Genomic DNA, 17,936 nt, shown 5'->3' with positions numbered 1-17,936 from the left:
GAGGACAAGCGATTGGGGTTAATTTTAGCTCAGGGTAATATTTTGGTCTGGATTTCCCTACATGGTTGTGCCAGAGCGAACCTCTGCAGGCTTGTTTTGAGAGTGCACATCCACCAGACTCGCCTTCCAATAAATCACATTTTAGGGGTCCTCTCATGTGCTAAAGGAGTGAGTTACTCTGCCTGCTACGGCCGCCATGCCTCCACGCCTCACATATCCGTCCAGGTTGCTCATATCAGTAGCAACACCAAGGCGCAGATTTCGAACGTATGTTGATTTTGGCAGCCTTGCGCTCCCGGTGAAATGTTTCCGTAGGCTTTTGGCCGCGTTGCTGCCACACGATGCCACCACAAGGCAGCGTAATGGGTGGCCAAGTCTGACCACAATGAGAGGCTTCTGTTGCTGTGCTTCCCACATCCACAGCAGAGGAAACATGCGGGCGGCGGGCGCTAGCGACTTCGGCGTGTCATTAAGCACGGCCCATGATAGAGCTATCGCTGCATCCCGCTGCTGTGTTTCCCTGGCAACCTGGAGGTGACCCCATTGTCACTGCCCACTACTTGACCCATTTGTTAATATTAGTCCGTCTCGCTTGTGCGGTGGCGTCAACATCAAATTCTCCTTCCTGTATAAACAGTCAGGGTCCGACGCAAAGGAAGCAGGGCAAATATACACACATGACATTTGTTTGTGTCCGGCAGAGACTGTAACGTCCCCTCGTCAGGTAGACGGAACAAACCGGAGTTCTATCACAGCCTTGTCTCCAAACAATGACTCCAACCAGGGAGGAGAACGTCCCAGTTACCACACGCCAAATCCGTGACGAAATCAGCTGCAGGAAGCATCTGGAGACCTCTTCTGTCACCAGGATGCAACGTACACACACACACACACACACACACACACACACACACACACACACACACACACTGCTGTGTAAGCTGCTATTAATCACCAGGTCAAGCAGCCATGTCAAGTTATAGAAATCAACGGAAAATAGATGGTGCAACCTTGAGCTGCAACAACTGTCATCTTTCTAAAGGATTTTAATCATTTTCAATCAAAAGCACGGAAAGTCGTTACGTAAGGCTTCAGATAACGAGCTTCCTGTTTATGTGACAGAACATTTTTTGAGATGCTAATCAGATACAGGCAACTCTTGGAGCAAAAGTAAGAAAGATGTAACGATGTGGAACATTAACGAGTTAAAACACGAAGGACTAGTCATCGTAGTGTTTCATCATCATACCATAATTAGTAATGTAATTAGAGAATATTACAAACGTGTGTTCCTTTCTTGGTTCCTTTTTCACTTGAGGTTCGTTTTGCTTCTCAGAAGACTCTCGTGCGCGTCCTTAAGGACAAAGGATTGAAGGAAAAGGGGTTTGAGTTAGTTCTAATAGAGTTAGCCTTAATGCTCTCCTGCTTGCGGTAGCAATGCTGCTCGGAATAGCGGGGAACACAAGGAATGCGTTGGGAATGTCGCTACGTGAGGAGCTCAAATATGAGGAAACACATCCGCGGGTGTCTGGCTGCCTTTCAGGTCTGACATCACACTCGCGCAGCTATAGGTAGCGTCGGCCTCAACGCTGCTGCGAACAATAGCTGGCTGATGGTTTTTGCTGCCGCGGAGCAGTAAACCCGTTCCATCTGCCAGTTTCCAGCGTGGAAGCGAGGCACCTCTTCTCTGCTGTTTTATAAGTCCCAGCTGTGGCTTTAACGGTCCGAGGGTCAGATGTGGAATGCCTTCTTCGTGATGCATTCAGGGCCATGAAGGTTTCCTGTAATTTGCGATCGTGTGAGCATTGTTTCGAAAAGCTGTAAATCCAATATAACCGAATTCCCAGGAACAGCGGAGGTGGGTTTCTCCTCATGTGCCCCTCAGGGATGTTTGCCGATGGGCTCGAGGCCCGAGTGGGCCGACGCTAGATGTTTCCTGTGGGCCAAGTGATGGTGCTGCTCTGTGGGGAAATATCTCTTTGCTCGGGGGAGGTGTTGCAACACAACTTTAGCCTCAGTAACACTTATTTTGGGGGGATTTAAACGCGGAGCAGCACCGGGGATTCGGTGAAAATGCACGGAAGGTCAAACGGGGTCGCGCTGGTGTCTCATCTGGTCAGGTGGCAGCAGTGAAGGAGGCGCCGGAGGGGATCTGAGTGCCTCCAAATCATCGCCCGCCTTAAACCAAAGACAGAAGCTTCTGTAAATCTGCTCATTTTTGTTTCGCCCGAGTGAATTTGACCTTTTGTAAATGTTACCACAGAAAAGCTCTTAAGAAACAAATCACGCCGTCGGCTTCATTTGTTCCTGCCTCCCGCCTGTTTTGATGCACATGTTGTGGAGGCGCTCCGTGTGATTTATCAGGCTGGTGCTCGATGTTGGAAGAGCATCTGAGAATGACTGCCATCCTGACTTAAGACGGCTGAAATATGTTCTGCGTTGCATTAAAATCGGGCTTCTGTTTAATGGAACCGCGTTCAAAGGCTGGCTGCCTGCATCCCCTGTTTACAGATTTATGATTATAGACAGGCTGAAGGCGCTCAAACGCTTTATTGACCTTCTAAAAGCAGAAAGGCTGCAATAAAAACAAAGAATAGTTTGAGAGCCTTTTGTTTTTCCTATTCTGTGGTGCTCCTGAACGCCACACAGCGTGCAAGCGTTCATCCTGGTGGTGCTAGTCGCCACTCATCCCCATGTGTCCTGTATTTGATGGACAAAGACACACTGAAAGTGACACATTCTGCTGTTGATCAACGAGGGACGTTAACGACAGTTAAACCGCAGAAGTGTTGCAAAAGACAGTTTTTTTCTTCAGTTTGTGCTGGTCACGGCAGTTTCCTGAAGCACCGCGACGATAAAGTGCAAAGACTTGAAAATAAAGAGACTAGATCTCATCTTAACTTACTCCTCCAACTACCAAGCAATGATCTTAATTAGGGTATGAAAAGACAGTTATATTTAGAGTACATTTCGGTCACTTATGAGCAGTTTTGTTATAGGCCATAGTCCACCTGCCCATGAGCGAGTTAGCAGCTTATAATGAACATAATCGCATCATTTACATACCAGCTAAAGTGTTGGTATATTTTAGTCCAGAGACCAAAATAAAACACATAGGAGACAAAATTGTGTTTGTCAAGTGGTCAGGAACAAACAAACTGAAGGGCTAACCATGCAGCTCTTTATCAATATTTATATTATATTCTGGGGAAGTCGTCAGTGTGCAGTTATGAGCTGGACAGAAATATCAGCGATGAGGTTTAATAGAGGAAGTGAGCCTTCAGGACAAACACCAAGAGGAAAACTCTCCAATTTAAAGACAGCTGCGCTCATTCCATCCCTGACAATGTCCTTGGAGGACGCCGCTTAAAAAAAATCTGTCATTAGGGTCAGAGGAGCTGCTATCAGGATGTCACAGCTTTTAGATCCACCATGTCAACCAAATAAAGCAGGAATGTGAAGTAAATCCGCTTGGTCATCATCATTGGGATCTTAAGTGGATTGAGAGGGGAGATCAAGCATTTAAATTGTGTTAAATCACCGTATAAAACCCGACTCCTCTTTAAAAGGCTTCAAGCTAAAGCAACTGCAGCACTCCTACACAGCTACGCAGCAACTGCCGTCAGACCTGCCGTCAATCCCAGTTTATCTGCATCCCCAGAGCCTTTACTGATATAATACACCAGTATTTATCCTTTTACCTCATTTTCCCCCATTTTTACCAACCCTACACAGGAAACCTAAACCTTTCGTGCCCAAATGCTCCTTTTTTCATGCAATCTAAAACTTATTTTGGCACCTAGCCCAACAAGTAAGCCTCCACGCATCAGTCATCCCGGCATCCTTTGTCCTAAAAAGGAGCGCTGTGTGCACTTTTCCCCCTGAGGAGGTAATAAAGTCTTCCCATGACGGGGCTTAGGGCACATGCGTTTGAACTGGTTTGGCTCTGGTGTGTTTCATTCGAGCATGCGGAGATTCAGCTGAGGATCAGAGCGTGTTGCAGCCTGACATCATCCCTCCCCCGCACCCTCCAATGACGACGCTTCCCGGCGAGCGTGACGGAGCGCCTCGGAGCGCCGCCATCCCGCCGCTCAAATGGACGAGCTCGGCCTCGGAGTCGTGGCGTCGGAGCGTACGTGGGCAGGAAGGGCAAGCGGGAGGCAATTAAAGAATGAAAGCGAGATAAGGATGATAAGATCGTAATGAGGGTGTTATAATCTGCCAAAATAAATAAATGAGTCCCGGATGTGCAGTTAGGACTCCAGCAGAAACCTCCTCAGTCCGTGCGAGAGTTGAAGGTTCGATTCCCCGTTGTTTACTCCAAAAACACCAAAGGCCCCAAGCTGTCCTGCATCCTGCGACTTAATTACACGGACACGCAAACAGGCAGCGCCCCAACGATCTCGACCACCGTCGAGTTTACGTCCCATTGTTGAGACAGTGCAGTCGCCGGCGGTAACGGCTGGAAACACTTCCCGCCGTGCTTGCTGGCATCCCGGCAGCACGACTGGAGCCAATAATAAGTCACTTTGTCCGTGGGATGATGAGAGGGTTCAGGCCATTTTACAGTGACCATGCAGGAAATGGACCTCCTTTACTGGCAGCTTTTTCCTCTCTGAGGATGCTGCTAAAGCAATCCGTCCAGTGGAAGGTCACTAAGTGTAAGATTCTAAAGTTTATGACTTCAGGAACACCCCCACAGGAGCAGTAACGCGATGAAAGGGATGGAAAAAATCATGTAAAGTGCACTAATCTAACTCACACACCAGAATTTGGGGTTCCTAAAAGTCCTCTGATTCCTGCGACGCCGGTCTTTTAAGTCGGTGCCATGTTTTTTTTTTCTTTTTTCTTAATGCTTGGTGACTACGGCTAGCTGTGTGGTGAAGACGCTTGTTAAACTCCCCCTGGTGGTGGATTGCAGCATCGTTGCCCTAGTTCCACCAGTGTTGATTATCACCAGTTATTACACCAGTAATATCCTCTGGTACAATTAGATTTACATCCAACTTTTTTTTAAAATTCTGTCTCTTTATTGACACTATTGAATCAGCACTGAAACTTTTAAAAGCAGAAGATCCAGATGTGTATTTGGTGACATGTAGATGGTAGTATTTAACATAAGTCAATGAACTGGAAAGTGAAAGTATGTCTAACAAAACAATTCCTGCAGTACTAAAACAATATAATGGCCCGTGATCCTGCTGGGAATCTCTACATCCATCCTCGTGTGTCCTCTTCTTGACTGTATATTTACACCCGTACGACACATTTACCATCTCTCTCGTTCCCCTCGCTCCCATTTCCCCCAGTCTCCCCTTCTCATTTTCACTGCACATAAACTCAAATACCACCTGTCTGGAATAGTTTGTCTCTCGGTCTGGATCGCTCTGTTTGTTTCCCACAGAATGGACATCGGCTACTTTACGGGACAAAAATGTCTGGACGGAAACTCAATAAAACCACCTTTTATATGTTTCCTATGTGGGACATCTTCATACAGCTTAGCACTGGTTAGTTTATGAGTCTTTTCATTCAGAAGTAGATATTTTATCAGCTAATTTTACTTCCTTAAACAGCACAACTATCAGTATCGGCGTCTGTCCCAAATCTGCCAGCCTTTGTCCCGGCTCGGACTGAACTCAGTTGAGGCTCTGAGTGGAGAATGAGCTGTCACCAGCTTTCATTTAAAGAACAGTTGCTGGGTTCCTTTCCGTAACTTTAGAAATACCAGGCAGTTAACGCGAGCTGCTGTCCTTCTCAGCTGGAGCTCAGGAATTCTCCTGTTCCATAAATACTAGAATTAAAAGTGGGATCAGGAGGGAATATACGACCGAGGGACAGTAAAAGCTTCAGCCACGTGTCACTGGAGGACTTCTGGCACCTCTGATATGAGATTAATTTGTGATTTCCGGTTAATTATCGTGTTAAGAAGACAACGATGTCATCTGTTTGCAATAATACACGGATCTGTCTTCGGTGGCTGCAGTTGGAGTTTCTGCCTTTTATGGTGGCATAAATGTCACTTTTATGCCCCTCTTATTTACTCCTGGGGTTTGTGAAAATGTGAGCCGTGGAGACCTGAGCCGCCACCTCCCAGGGGGCCGGTTCACTCTGAGGACAGGAGGCCTCTGCTTCGGCCGCTGCTGCGGGTGAGGACCTTGTGTTTCGCCACCTCTTGTCCGACTCTGACTACCGCATTGTGTCGTGTTACCTTCTCGCTGAGCCGCTGTGCTACTGGAACAACGTCGCCTCTATAAGCCTAATGAGGCGTGAGCCAGTCAAGTGATGCATCTAAGGTCAAACTCTCGACTCGATGTGTCTCGGTCTCTGTTGTCCAGCTGTTCTCCCCTCTTTTAAATATTTAATGACTGACATTTTAGTGTCAGAGATTGAAAATCGACCTTTATTCCTGCTAAAGCTAGATGATATCTGGTTAGCGTGTATGTGTTTGCAGTCCATCCACCCATGTGTCTTCTACTGCTTTTTCCCTTAACGGGGTCACGGAGGGAGGGAGCCTGTCCCAGCTGGCTTCAGGCTAGAGGAGGGGACAAAAAGCTGCCATTCACACTCGCATTCACACCGAAGGTCCATTTAGAGCCACCAGTTCACCCTAACCCAAATGCATGGCTTTGGATTGTGGAAGTTGGGGGACCCAGAAAGGACACTTGTGGACACAGGAGGGACACGTAGAGTCCACAGGGACAAGCCCCTGGGCAGTTTGACCCCAGAAACGTGTGGCTGTGTGAGGACAGTGCTAACCACTGCAACACAATGTTTGCTCACTCCTAAAACAATTTAATTTCTGACAAAGCGAAGCTTTACTTTGCAACAGACATCAGCAAAATTCCTAAAGTCAGACGTTGTCAGAAGGGGACATCTGTGTCTGCACGCGGCGCCGTTTCCCAAATGAACCCCCGTGGCTTCATTGCTCCTTCCTGCTGTAACCTGCTCAGTGTTGATGAGCTGGGTGGGCTCGCCAGCTCGCCTCCCGTGCTTCAACTACAGGCCGCGCCTGCTTGAGGGAAGAGGATGGGCGGATGGACGCTGGAAAAAGGGCCGTGCCAGCGAGTTAAAGAGGGAAAGGGCAAGTGAAAGGGCGGCCAGTGAGCGCCGGACAACACAGTGTGTGTTGACATTGTGGGTTTGGCTCCATTTTGTTGGGCATGAGTTTGGGAAAGGGACAAATTGTGGACATCACTACTAAAGCTCCCTTTGATAGACACCAAAAAAACCTGCCATCTGTCTCATCTTTTCCTGTGTACTTTCAGCACCACCGGCTAATAAAGATATGGGATTTGATCACATTTAGCTCTTGTTTTTAATTCTCCCTCCATTGTTTCCAAGGTTGATGCCAACTCAAACCCTACTTTTGTGGTCTTAGAAGGCGCTGCCAGCACAAATTTAAAGATATCTCTCACAGGCAGTGCCAGCGGTATTTTCTTTTCCTTTTTTTCCCCCTTCTATGTGTTTGCTTTGCTGAAATCTTTGTAGTAACGGCGCTTATACTATTTTCATCAACATGGAAGAAAATAAACTGGAAGGGTTGGGACAGCGGTGTCATATGACAGCTCCAGTTTGGCTTTTTTTGGTTGTTAAGCACAATAACATGAGTCTCTTGGATATTTTGCAAACATTGATGACATAATCATCTCCAGACTCTCTGATCTTTCCCATAAGCTGCTGACTCGCTGGTCTTCGCGCCAGTTGTCAATTGGAGAAAGATGTTCCAATTAGGGTCTTTAGGCTGTTACATTCTGTTAGGAATTTGAGGGTTATAATGTGTCCGCGGAGGGACAGGATCTCCTACAATAGCCTGGTTGTTTTGCTCCCTACAGAAAGACGTGAAGGACGTGTTTGCGGGGATCACGTTTGAAGTGGCCTACAACCTGGGGAAGCATGTGCTGGCTGGTCCCCAGGAACGAGACCTGCCTGCGCTCACTCCCGTGCTGCGCTGGAGGAAAGGACAAAGGATGGCAGTGAGAAATGAGGTGAAATCATAATTAAGACGACCTTTGAGACTTCTACATGTTTTATTTTGTTAAAGGGGGATAGGCAGAATGACACTAGGGGGGTTGCAGTCAGTGGTATCTTAAGCTATTGCAGAACCAGGGTGTAAAGTTAAATATTCAATTGAGTTTATTAAGCTTTTCTTTTTTCTGTCAGGTGGCAGAATAAAGGAAAAGCTCATATGTTTGATCACACAAACGTCTGCGCTGGTAACCAGCTTATATATTGTGTGTGTTAGCTCTCTTGAGTGGAATCCAAAGAGACTGGATCATTTATTTTCACTGCGACCACCTCTAACCTACCCCACATGTGTTTCCCTCCCGTCTGCACTTCTTGAAAAGCGGAGGGATTTGCGTCTCTCAGCGCCTCCGTCTCCCTGACTCTCATATCTACGATCAGAGAACGCCACTTTACTAAAAGATTGCTTTGAGTTTTGCTTTGATTTCACCCCAGATCATCTCATGGCTGATTTAATGGGAAGCCTCATGAAGTAAAGATCAGCTATCTTTGACTCAACACTGCCCCCTAGTCTGATCTTAAAGTTGATGTATGAGGTCATATGAAGTTTGCCCTTTACTGTTTCCTCTTCAGACTTGGTTTGAGAAGAACTGCCTGTCGGACGACTGCGCTGCAGACCTCCGGCTTCACGGGAAACTGCTGCTTTCTGGGTAAAGACCTTCAACACCACACTCGAAGACCAGTTTCTTTCTTTGCCTTTAAGTCCGCGCCGAGGAAGCGAGCTGACATCATAGTCCAGGAGGGTGTGGGGAGCATGACACATGCTTGGAGGACATCCACATGTTTTTCCATAAGCAGGGAGTTCCCTGTCTTCTTATTGTGCATCTCGCTTCGCTCTGCGTCATCACTAATAGAAGTCGGAACCTTTCGCTGCGAAATAAGCTAATTTTAAGGCTGACGTTTTGTTTATTTCCCTTTTAACCGGACAATAATTAAGCTAAGTTTGATTTCCTGTGGCTTCAAAGCTCAGTGCTCCCCTGACATCCTGCCGTTGTTTATTTGTGCGCGCTCACTTCCTGTGTCCATCAGGCTGTACACTAAACCTCACTTGGCCCTCGGCGGGGTGAAGAACGTGTCCCTGAACCTGACCATCTCCAACACAGGCGACGACGCCTACGACACCAACATCTACTTCAACTTCTCCAGAGAAGTTTTCTACATCAACTTCTGGCAGAAGGTGCGTCCTCATCCCCTGAAGTACCTGCCGTTTAAGGACACGTGTTTATTGGTAATTTATCTGGTGGTTGTGGCTGCAAAGAAGGCAGCAGAGCACAGGCGCATCAGTTCCACCCTGCCAGTGAGATGTAAACTCTGTGAATGATCGTTTATTTAAAAAAATGGTTGAACGTCTCGAGCACAGTCTAAACAGTGAATCTCGCGGAGAGGCAGAGCCGTGCGAGGAGGGACCGGCACAAAGCCTATTCTTGAACCGTGCAGGCTGCGGATGAAAGCAGAAGGAGCAGAAGAAGCAGCAGCAGCTGTTCCGTGTCACAGGTCGAAACCGATACAGCGTCTCGCCCAGCAAATTCCCATTCCCACAAGCTTTGATTTATACGCCGTTCAGATCGCCTGCGTGTAGAATCTCCTTGGTTAGATAAAATCCCATTAAGTAGTCTCATTTAATGTAGCATCTTCATGTAGATACTCTTCATGTAGATGACCTCCTTTCACAGAGGCTCTGTTAATGTGATATCTGCCCACTGCAATCCCACGTTAAACCTGTGAGATATTCATCCACACCGTGTTGATGGATGATGGCTTCCACAGAAGTGGTTGGAACCAGCGTTTTGGGTTTTTTTCCATCCATTTCGCGGCCCGACACGCTGCGTATCACCAAAGCTTTTTCCTCCAGCTGGACCTCATCTCTGTTTGCACCTCAGTGATGGATAAGGATCATCTCAGTAAAGCATAAAACCCTGTGACATGATTTAAAACCCTCCGACAAAGCAGGAATTGAATTTAAATGGAACACACGCTGCAGGCCAGTATTAGTAAAACAGCGCATCGGTTAGAGTTTCATGCGTAATCTAATAAACTAATTAAATATCAGGTTACCAGAGCCTCGTTTTACTCAGGGAACCCGATAAGTCACGGTGGCCTGCTGCGCAGAGGGAACAGGAAGGGAACAGTGTGCAGAGATGACCAAGGGGCCACTGAGCAGATTTACTTTCATCTGCTCTTTCAGACATTTCTAATTACTCCTGGAGCAAGTCCACGTCCACCACGTGACCCCTTTTGCAGGAGTTTGGTTCAGCTGTCGAACCCCCCCCCACCAGAGGTGTTTTCTTTTTTTTCCCCACGGAGCAGAGCAGGGAATCGCACTCCCCCTCGGTTCCAGTGCGTGTGGGACGCGTTATCTCTGTTGTTCTTGCAACACAAGCTGTCAGGAAGATGTGGAGGTGAGCTGGTTTCAGGAGCCCAGACCTGGCTCCTGGGGGGCTGCTGCCCCAGCTTCTGTTTATTTATTTATCATTTTAATAAAGGTCAGAACGGCTGCAGATGGATGGGTTGGGTTTTTCATGCAAGCACCGACAGTTTGATTTAGTAGCTTAGGTTCCAGAAGCATATAAGTGAGATATACAGTATATATATATCATTTTGAATTTTCCTTAATGATCCTGTATATATTATAGGATAGTCAGCCGCAGTTTTGCAGCAGCCAGATAAACGTATTTAAAAACTGATTTAAAAAGTCGTACAGAAGAAAATCCAAATAAACACTCAAGAGGTTTCAATGGCGAGCGCTCTGGATATGGGCCTCCCGGTCGGGCGATGTCAGGCTATCCTCGTCTGACGCTGACAAGAAGTCGACGGAGAAGTGCTTGAACAAACAGGCCTCCTCCCCGTGGATCAGCAGCACGCCGCCTGTGTGAGCGCTCTGCTCTCTCTCAGGGGTTACCAGATGGGCCGCGGTTAAACAGACTGCCTCCTCCGGTCCGTGAGGGGGGTGTTTTCAGAGCAGGGCCAAAGGATACAGGAAAGGGAGGAAATTCCATCATTGGCAGTTGTGCCCCCCCACCCCAACAGAAAGGCCAGAGCTGACTTATTTAAGCTGGAGGCAGATGCCCCACCCTGGACTCTGCTGAATAAGTAGAACAGGAGTTTGGGTTATACTGCAGATGGATATTTATCTTTAAACGAGTCAGCACAATTTGCTCTCCATTGCTATAGAAACACCATAAACACCATCCCACTCTGCACCATGTCTTTGAGCTACATTACCCCCCCCCCCCCCCCATGTTCCCACAGCTTTTTATTGTTGCTAAAGTTGGGAAATATCTCCGCTCTCTTTTATGCTGCGTGCTCAGAGCCTCCGTCCTCCTCTCTGGGTCAGAGCTCGGGTGTTTACACAGCGCAGCCGGTGAAGCTCCATGTTGTTTAGACAAGCGTCCAAACACGTAGAGTGAAGGCTGTCCAATTGTCCACCCGCCGAGACGTGTTTGTGCCAACGGTGCTTTGAATGTTCTTTGTTTAACCCGCTTCAGGATGTCAATGAAACAATCGAAGCTGCAGTTTTTCATACACAAGCCCGAAGCTCACAGGTGTGTTTATAGCTGACGTCCATATGAGGCCGACCGCGCTCTTTGCTTCCCGGTGTGATTCTTGGAAGCGCAAAGACGTCCTCTGTCTTCTGTTTCAGTGGTGTCACTCTGTCCGTCCTTATCAGCTCCCCTGTCTATCTGTCTTTTTACAGGAAGAGAAGGGCATTTCCTGTGGACTTGTTGATCTGGACTTCCTCAAATGCAGCGTGGGGTTTCCCTTCATGAGGGCGCAGACGAAGGTAGCTCACAGAAACCGACTTCACACCTGCGTGCAGCGTTGCACCTCTTGCCATGCATGGGAACCTCTTTCTGGCTCAAACAAGCACATTTTTCTCTCCACAGTATCATTTTGCAGTGATTTTTGACACCAGTCAGCTCTCGGGAGAAAATGACACCCTGCAGTTTTTAGTTCAGGCAAAAAGGTGAGTATTTAAGTCGTTGGTTTATCCCGAATACACGTCGATCACTTTGTGCTGCGCCAACTTCACTGCGCGTTTCTGTCGTGTTTTAGCGCCAATCCTGAGCACAAACTCTCCGACAACACTTTGGATCTGTCCATCCCACTGATCCGCGAGACCGACACCACTATAACTGGGTAAGGAAGGGGCGAATGTAAACACCAGCCGCGGTTTATTGGTTCAAGACTTAAACTAGTCGCTGGTCCGTCTCTGTGGGAGTAGAGGGAGAGCTTTTGTCAGCATGGGACATGTCAGCTTGAGACGTCTTATCTGTGGACAGTTTATCATATCCCCGCTTCACAGAGACGGGATAGAAATTTAAAACAGCCCAGATGTGCCAGAAGTCTGACATCTGATAAGGCTGAAGGGAGGCTGCTGAGAGAAACCGGACCCATCGGTCATGCAAACATTGTTGTCCGGCGATGACGTCATTAAAGCCAGAGGGTTTTTTTATGGAGCCTATTTATGTGAGCGTTTTAATGATTGTCCTCTCTGATCCCTCTGCAGTGTTGTGACGCCGAGCTCCTTCGCGTACGGGAACTCTATCGACGCTTCCCGATTCGTCCAGTTGGAGGACATGAAGTGCAACTTTCAGCCTCTCAATCTCACTTTCCAGGTGCTGCTACCGGCACGTGTGTTATAGTCTGAAGAATCTCCAGCATGCGCTACATTTTTCTCTTTTTTTTGTCCCTTTTTTCCTATTTTTCCCCTGTCTGACCGACGTAGGCTATAAACAAGGGGCCCAGCAGGCTTCCTGGATCTACTGTGGATATCAGAATACCCAACAGGCTGGTTGGCAACGGAGCGGACATGTTCCACATCATTGAAACACAGGTGGATGCCAGCGCTACATTATTTATCTACCCCTAAATTATTATTTATTGCTTTATTCACCAGCAGGCAGCTACATTTTCAGCTAATTTATGCAGCCCACCGCTGTGGACCCCACAGGAGAGTTTCATGTATACGAGTCTGTTTGTCTGAGGGCGTTTTTGTCACAGCGTTGGCCGGGTCTCCGGACACCAGTGGGCCATTTAAAACCTTAGCCAAAGTGTTGACGTTGCTACCGACACTAGCATATCATTTGGTTTCACAACATTTCACATTTAGATAAAGAAACCCAATACTCCCACAGGGTTTCAGTGTTGTTTTAACCCCTCCGTTGCTCCTTTCATAGGAGCTATTAATTGTATTTACTCTGAATAGGTAGAGGTGGTTGACTGTATCCCACCCTCCTTGAGCCCATCTGGAATCACTCTAAAGGGATCAGACAGCTTGCACGAAATGTGAATGAGGCACCTGTAGAGCCGACTACTGTGCTGTACCATCCCCACCCTGGAGCCACACATCACGCACTCCATGCTGCTACCTCCGCCTTTAGCCGCTGGCGCGCTCGAGTGTTACGCACATATTTTATAGCCAGATATTTATAACACAGACCTCCGATTGTTCAGAATTGACACACAGGATATGACTGTTGCTCCACATGTGCCGTTCGGGCCGCAGGCTTCATTATTCACTGGGAAAGTTTCGTTTTAAGCGAGTTAAAAGTTCACCTGCAGAAATACAGGACATGAGAAATGGAGATCGTAAAAGCTCGCCCGCTCTGCGTGGCTACAGAGCAGACAATGGGGAAGGGGAAGTGCTCACCAGGGGGTGGGCAATAAAGCAGACACCTTTAAATCACTCCATATGGGAGACTTGTCCGGGAGGGGGGGCTGGTATCTGGTGACTGTTTCCTGTCAGTAACAATAGTGGGACTGAAACCAGTTCATGTGACAAAAGCAGAGAGGTGTCAGGTTGTAAATCTGACTTCATCTTACAGATAATATTGCCATATACTTGTTTTTTTTTGGCGTACATACGTGATTTTAAGTGCTGTTTCAGGTGACCGACGGCAGAGGTAACTGCACTCCCCACAGGAACCCGACACCCTGCACCATCCCCCAGGAGAAGGAGAGCATCTTCCACTCCATATTTGCCTTCTTCACCAAATCGGGGCGCAGAGTGGTGGTAAATATACGGTCCTCATGTTGCACTTTGACCCCTGGAGGTCGCTGACAGTAACTCTCTGTAGGGATTCTTGTTTTTTTTAGCCAGCGCAGCATCTGTTTATCACACTTCTGCCTCTTTTTTTAGGACTGTGACCGGCCCGGACGAGCGTGTATGACAATTTCCTGCAGTCTGGGCCCACAATTAAAAGAGGAAGCTTTGAGCATTGACATAAAGCTTCTACTCAACACTGAAATACTAAAGACGGTAGGGAACCTGGACCAGGGGTGGCACAAGGCCTTGCAAACAGAAAATGAACCCAAGCTCCTCTGCTCTAATCCCAAAGGATAGTTCCTCCGTGATCCAGTTCGTGACGAGGGGCAGCGTGCAGGTGAACGACGGCGTGATGGAGGTAGAAAACGGCTTGTCGGAGGACTTTTCCGTGAGTACAGATCGATGAAATCCATTTTTTTCTTGGTCAGTCAATGTTTTTAACGAAAGTGAACACTGCTGGGGTGGATGCCGTCTTTCTTCAACCTGTTTTTAATATTTTTGGGTCCTTTTTATGATCAGATTTACAGTCCATCATGCTGTGGTTTGCCAGTTATGGGTTGCGGTTGTGACTGTATTGTGTAGGGAAGGTCTTCTTTTCTCCTCTTTTGGGGTCCTCAGCTGTGTTCAAAGACAACCAACCCCCACCCCCCCCCCCCCCACCCCCCAACCCCCCAGCGTTGTGCGCTGAGTGATTGGATGGACCACCGGATCAGATGTGACGATTATCCTGAGCACCCAGCATTCTCTCAGAGGGAATCTCAAGTGATTAGGGTGCTGACCGGGCTGGGGCTCGGCTGACCCTGAGCCTCAGACGTGTTCCGAGGATTCTGCTTATTCCACTAAAGCCCCCTCCCAACCAACCACCCACAGGTTTTAGTAAACACAGCTACCTTCTCCCCCCAGGATTCCGGCTAGCTTAAGTACACACTGGAGAGCATGATTTGTAGCGTCTGGTTTTATCGTTCACATCAAACTCATGTCCCCTTTTATGCCCTCTCACATGTAAATAAACTGATGTGGGATTCAGGCACAAACGCCACACCCCCGAGTTCAGTTTCAACAAACCGAACTGAACTTATTGCACATTCCTCGATTTAAATCATCGTTAAAAAGTTAAATTTAGAAAGCCCGAGTCAAGGAGCAACGACCGGCAGAGTTTTTCATCTTCTCTGTCCTCGGCGAGAGCCTCGGTATGCACAACAACAGCTAGATTCCAGAGTAAAGGGGAGGTGTTAATGTGGGAATGTATTCCACGGACAGATCCATCTCGCTGGTCCGGAGGAAAGGAATGGCTCACAGTTGGCGTCTCATGCCACATTTATGGTCAAAGCCCGTGGAGCATATTTCAGCAGGCAGTCCTGAACTTGACTGGCCTTTATTCGCAACATCAAATTAAGCAGAATTGCGTGAAATTAGGGAGCGAAACGTTTATTTAAACACTTATTTGCCCTGTTTAACGCCGCCAGTAAATCCGTTTCTCCTGGCGAGGGGGGCGGTTTTCCATCGAAGGCAACGAGGCGCGCTCGTTTTCACCCACCCTTGTTAATTCCTTGCAGATCAATTTGAGTGGGTTCGTATGAGACGAGTGATACGCAGAAGCCTCACGTGCCTTCAAAGGGAGGCACAAAGGATTCTGGGAATGCCACACAAATTGATGGGGCCCTTTAGAGGGTCACAGAGAATCGAAAACCACAAAATTGTGTTTGCTTAGTTGCAACAAATAAAGCAATTGTCACACGCTGATGCCCTCCATTGAAGTGGCGTGTTAGTGTGTGTGTGCCTCTCTGGCATCGTGCCACTGACAGATGTCTCAGCAGTGCACACATGTCATGGGAAACTGCCAAAATAGCTTTAATTTATTGTGGAAACGAGGCTTTTTTTAATGGGTCGCCAAGACTCCTTGATAAAAGGATAACGGGATCAGGCTCAGTCTGAGCTTTAAGGGGTTAGATTCATGCCCCGACCTCAGATTGAGATATGATTTTTGGGGATTTTCTAATCAGGCGCAATGTTAGCTTCATCTTTTAGACTTTGGGATTTAATTAGAAGGTTCTATAGTGCGTCCAGTGGACACTTTAGATCTTTAAAAGCTCAATTTTACAATGTGTGCTCCTTAATTCTCCCACAATATTTGCTGCATTTTACTTGAAAACATTTCAAACACATAAAAACAGGTTCACGTGGTGTAAATCAGACGACCACTTATTTCTGGTGACGACTCTGTTGTTTGCATGTTGTTTACATAAATGTCACCATATCCACCGTGTCCTGGTCTGGCTCTGCTCAAGGCTCAGAGTGTAGGATTTCCCCTTTAATAAAACACAACAGTGTCCATAAACAGACCCTAAGTCTACAATCATCTCGGTCCTCTTTCTGTGTGTGATGAGCTGCTCAATTATCTTCTGTATTTAAAATAAACTCCATCAGTGTCCCGTTCCACGCTGCGTTTTAGCTGCAGCAGCCGTCGAATCCTCGCGGCTCTTCTGGCAACAGCTGCAGCAGAATGAAATAAGGTTTCTTTTGGCTGTTATTGCTTCAACACTCTACATCATTAGCAGAACACGGCTGAAGGAATTTTGCTGCGTTTGGCAGCCTCACTGTTTCTGTCTGTGTGTGTGTGTGTGTGTGTGTGAGATTTGTGCGAGACGTTGTCCGACTAAAGTGCTGCTGCGTTTCAGCTGGTGTTCGAGGCGCTCCACAGCCAAGAGCCGAGGGGTTACGTCGTGGGCTGGATCATTGCCATCAGTCTGCTGGTGGGAATCCTCATCTTCTTGCTGTTGGCCGTGCTGCTCTGGAAGGTAAACACACAAACGCAGATTTATTTTTCGCAAAGCGTTATTACCGTAATGTTGTCGCGGCAGCATTGGGCCGAAGCTGCAGTAAAAGCCGGCGTGTGTGCGACCGTGATCAGGATCCAGTTGTACTGGGACAGCTGGAGGTGGGGGCGAGAGCTGGGTTTGCTTGAAACAACCGTGAAAAAAAACGGGGCACAAACTGGCCGGTAATTCACACCCTGCCCGTGACATGAAAAGAAAAATCTACAAGGGAAATCATGTCAATTATGCTGATATGCAGAGGCCCTGTTAGCACAAAAAACCCTTTTCTGTCTCACTCTTTCCTTTTCCACCGGGAATGCCACAACTAAACCTTGGAATGCTGGTCCTCATGTACACCCCCCCTCCTTCCCCGTGTCCTCAGATCTTGCCAAAATAAACCACACTTACAACTGCAGCACATGTCCTGTATTGGTCTTTTCAGGAAATGCCTGAGGAGAGCACAGGTCTGTATCAATAAACTTAGCAGTGAAACCCTGATAAGTGAATGGAGTCGTAGTGAGAGAGGCATCGCAGCCGTGCTTGCACACACACCGGGGGTCTCCAGCTCTCCCCATTCCTCTCATATCTTCTATATGTTACACTCGGTGGAGGTATTTTTGAGGTCAGCTGAATGTAAGTGATAGCACACTCCTGAAGAAACAGCACCTTTTTACTGGGTAACTTGTTTTACATTATCCACGTATTTTCAAATCTCAAATGTATGTGTCTAAAGCAGGCGGACAGACATGGGAGTCACCAGACAATAGGGCAAATTAACCAGCTATTCAATCAATAAAATGAGCAAGCTCGGTGTGTATTTCATTACAGGAAAAAGCCACATTAGACATTTCCTGATGGCGCCCATTGGGAAGGAATTCCACTCTCCTCTCATAAAGATACCAAATTACAGTCCAAAAAAAGAAATATTTGCCATTTTTAAACCAAACTAAACAAGAAAGTGACTTCAAGTCCTCATTAGTTTGATGTTGCATCCTTTAAAACCCCAGCTGTGATCCGTCCACGCTCTTCTGATTCTCCGATCATCCCCC

At 47.4% G+C, this 17,936-nt stretch overlaps 1 protein-coding gene across 1 annotated transcript in view; it reads left to right on the top strand.

Annotated features, from left to right (window-relative positions):
- The window catches only part of itga9 (integrin, alpha 9), a 35,214-nt gene that overhangs the window by 14,937 nt on the left and 2,341 nt on the right, over positions 1-17,936 (top strand). The window contains exons 16-27 of the mRNA XM_057047010.1: positions 7,836-7,988; positions 8,599-8,675; positions 9,055-9,202; positions 11,720-11,806; positions 11,910-11,989; positions 12,079-12,162; positions 12,533-12,641; positions 12,752-12,859; positions 13,913-14,038; positions 14,165-14,284; positions 14,364-14,459; positions 16,750-16,869. Of these exons, the coding sequence (XP_056902990.1) occupies positions 7,836-7,988; positions 8,599-8,675; positions 9,055-9,202; positions 11,720-11,806; positions 11,910-11,989; positions 12,079-12,162; positions 12,533-12,641; positions 12,752-12,859; positions 13,913-14,038; positions 14,165-14,284; positions 14,364-14,459; positions 16,750-16,869 (1,308 nt within the window). The remainder of the gene's footprint in view (positions 1-7,835; positions 7,989-8,598; positions 8,676-9,054; positions 9,203-11,719; positions 11,807-11,909; positions 11,990-12,078; positions 12,163-12,532; positions 12,642-12,751; positions 12,860-13,912; positions 14,039-14,164; positions 14,285-14,363; positions 14,460-16,749; positions 16,870-17,936) is intronic.

The sequence above is a fragment of the Takifugu flavidus genome, chromosome 11 (genome assembly GCF_003711565.1).
Source record: "Takifugu flavidus isolate HTHZ2018 chromosome 11, ASM371156v2, whole genome shotgun sequence".
Lineage (NCBI taxonomy): Eukaryota > Metazoa > Chordata > Actinopteri > Tetraodontiformes > Tetraodontidae > Takifugu > Takifugu flavidus.
The sequence above is the reverse complement of the archived record's forward strand: the minus strand, read 5'-3'. Positions and strand labels throughout refer to the sequence as shown.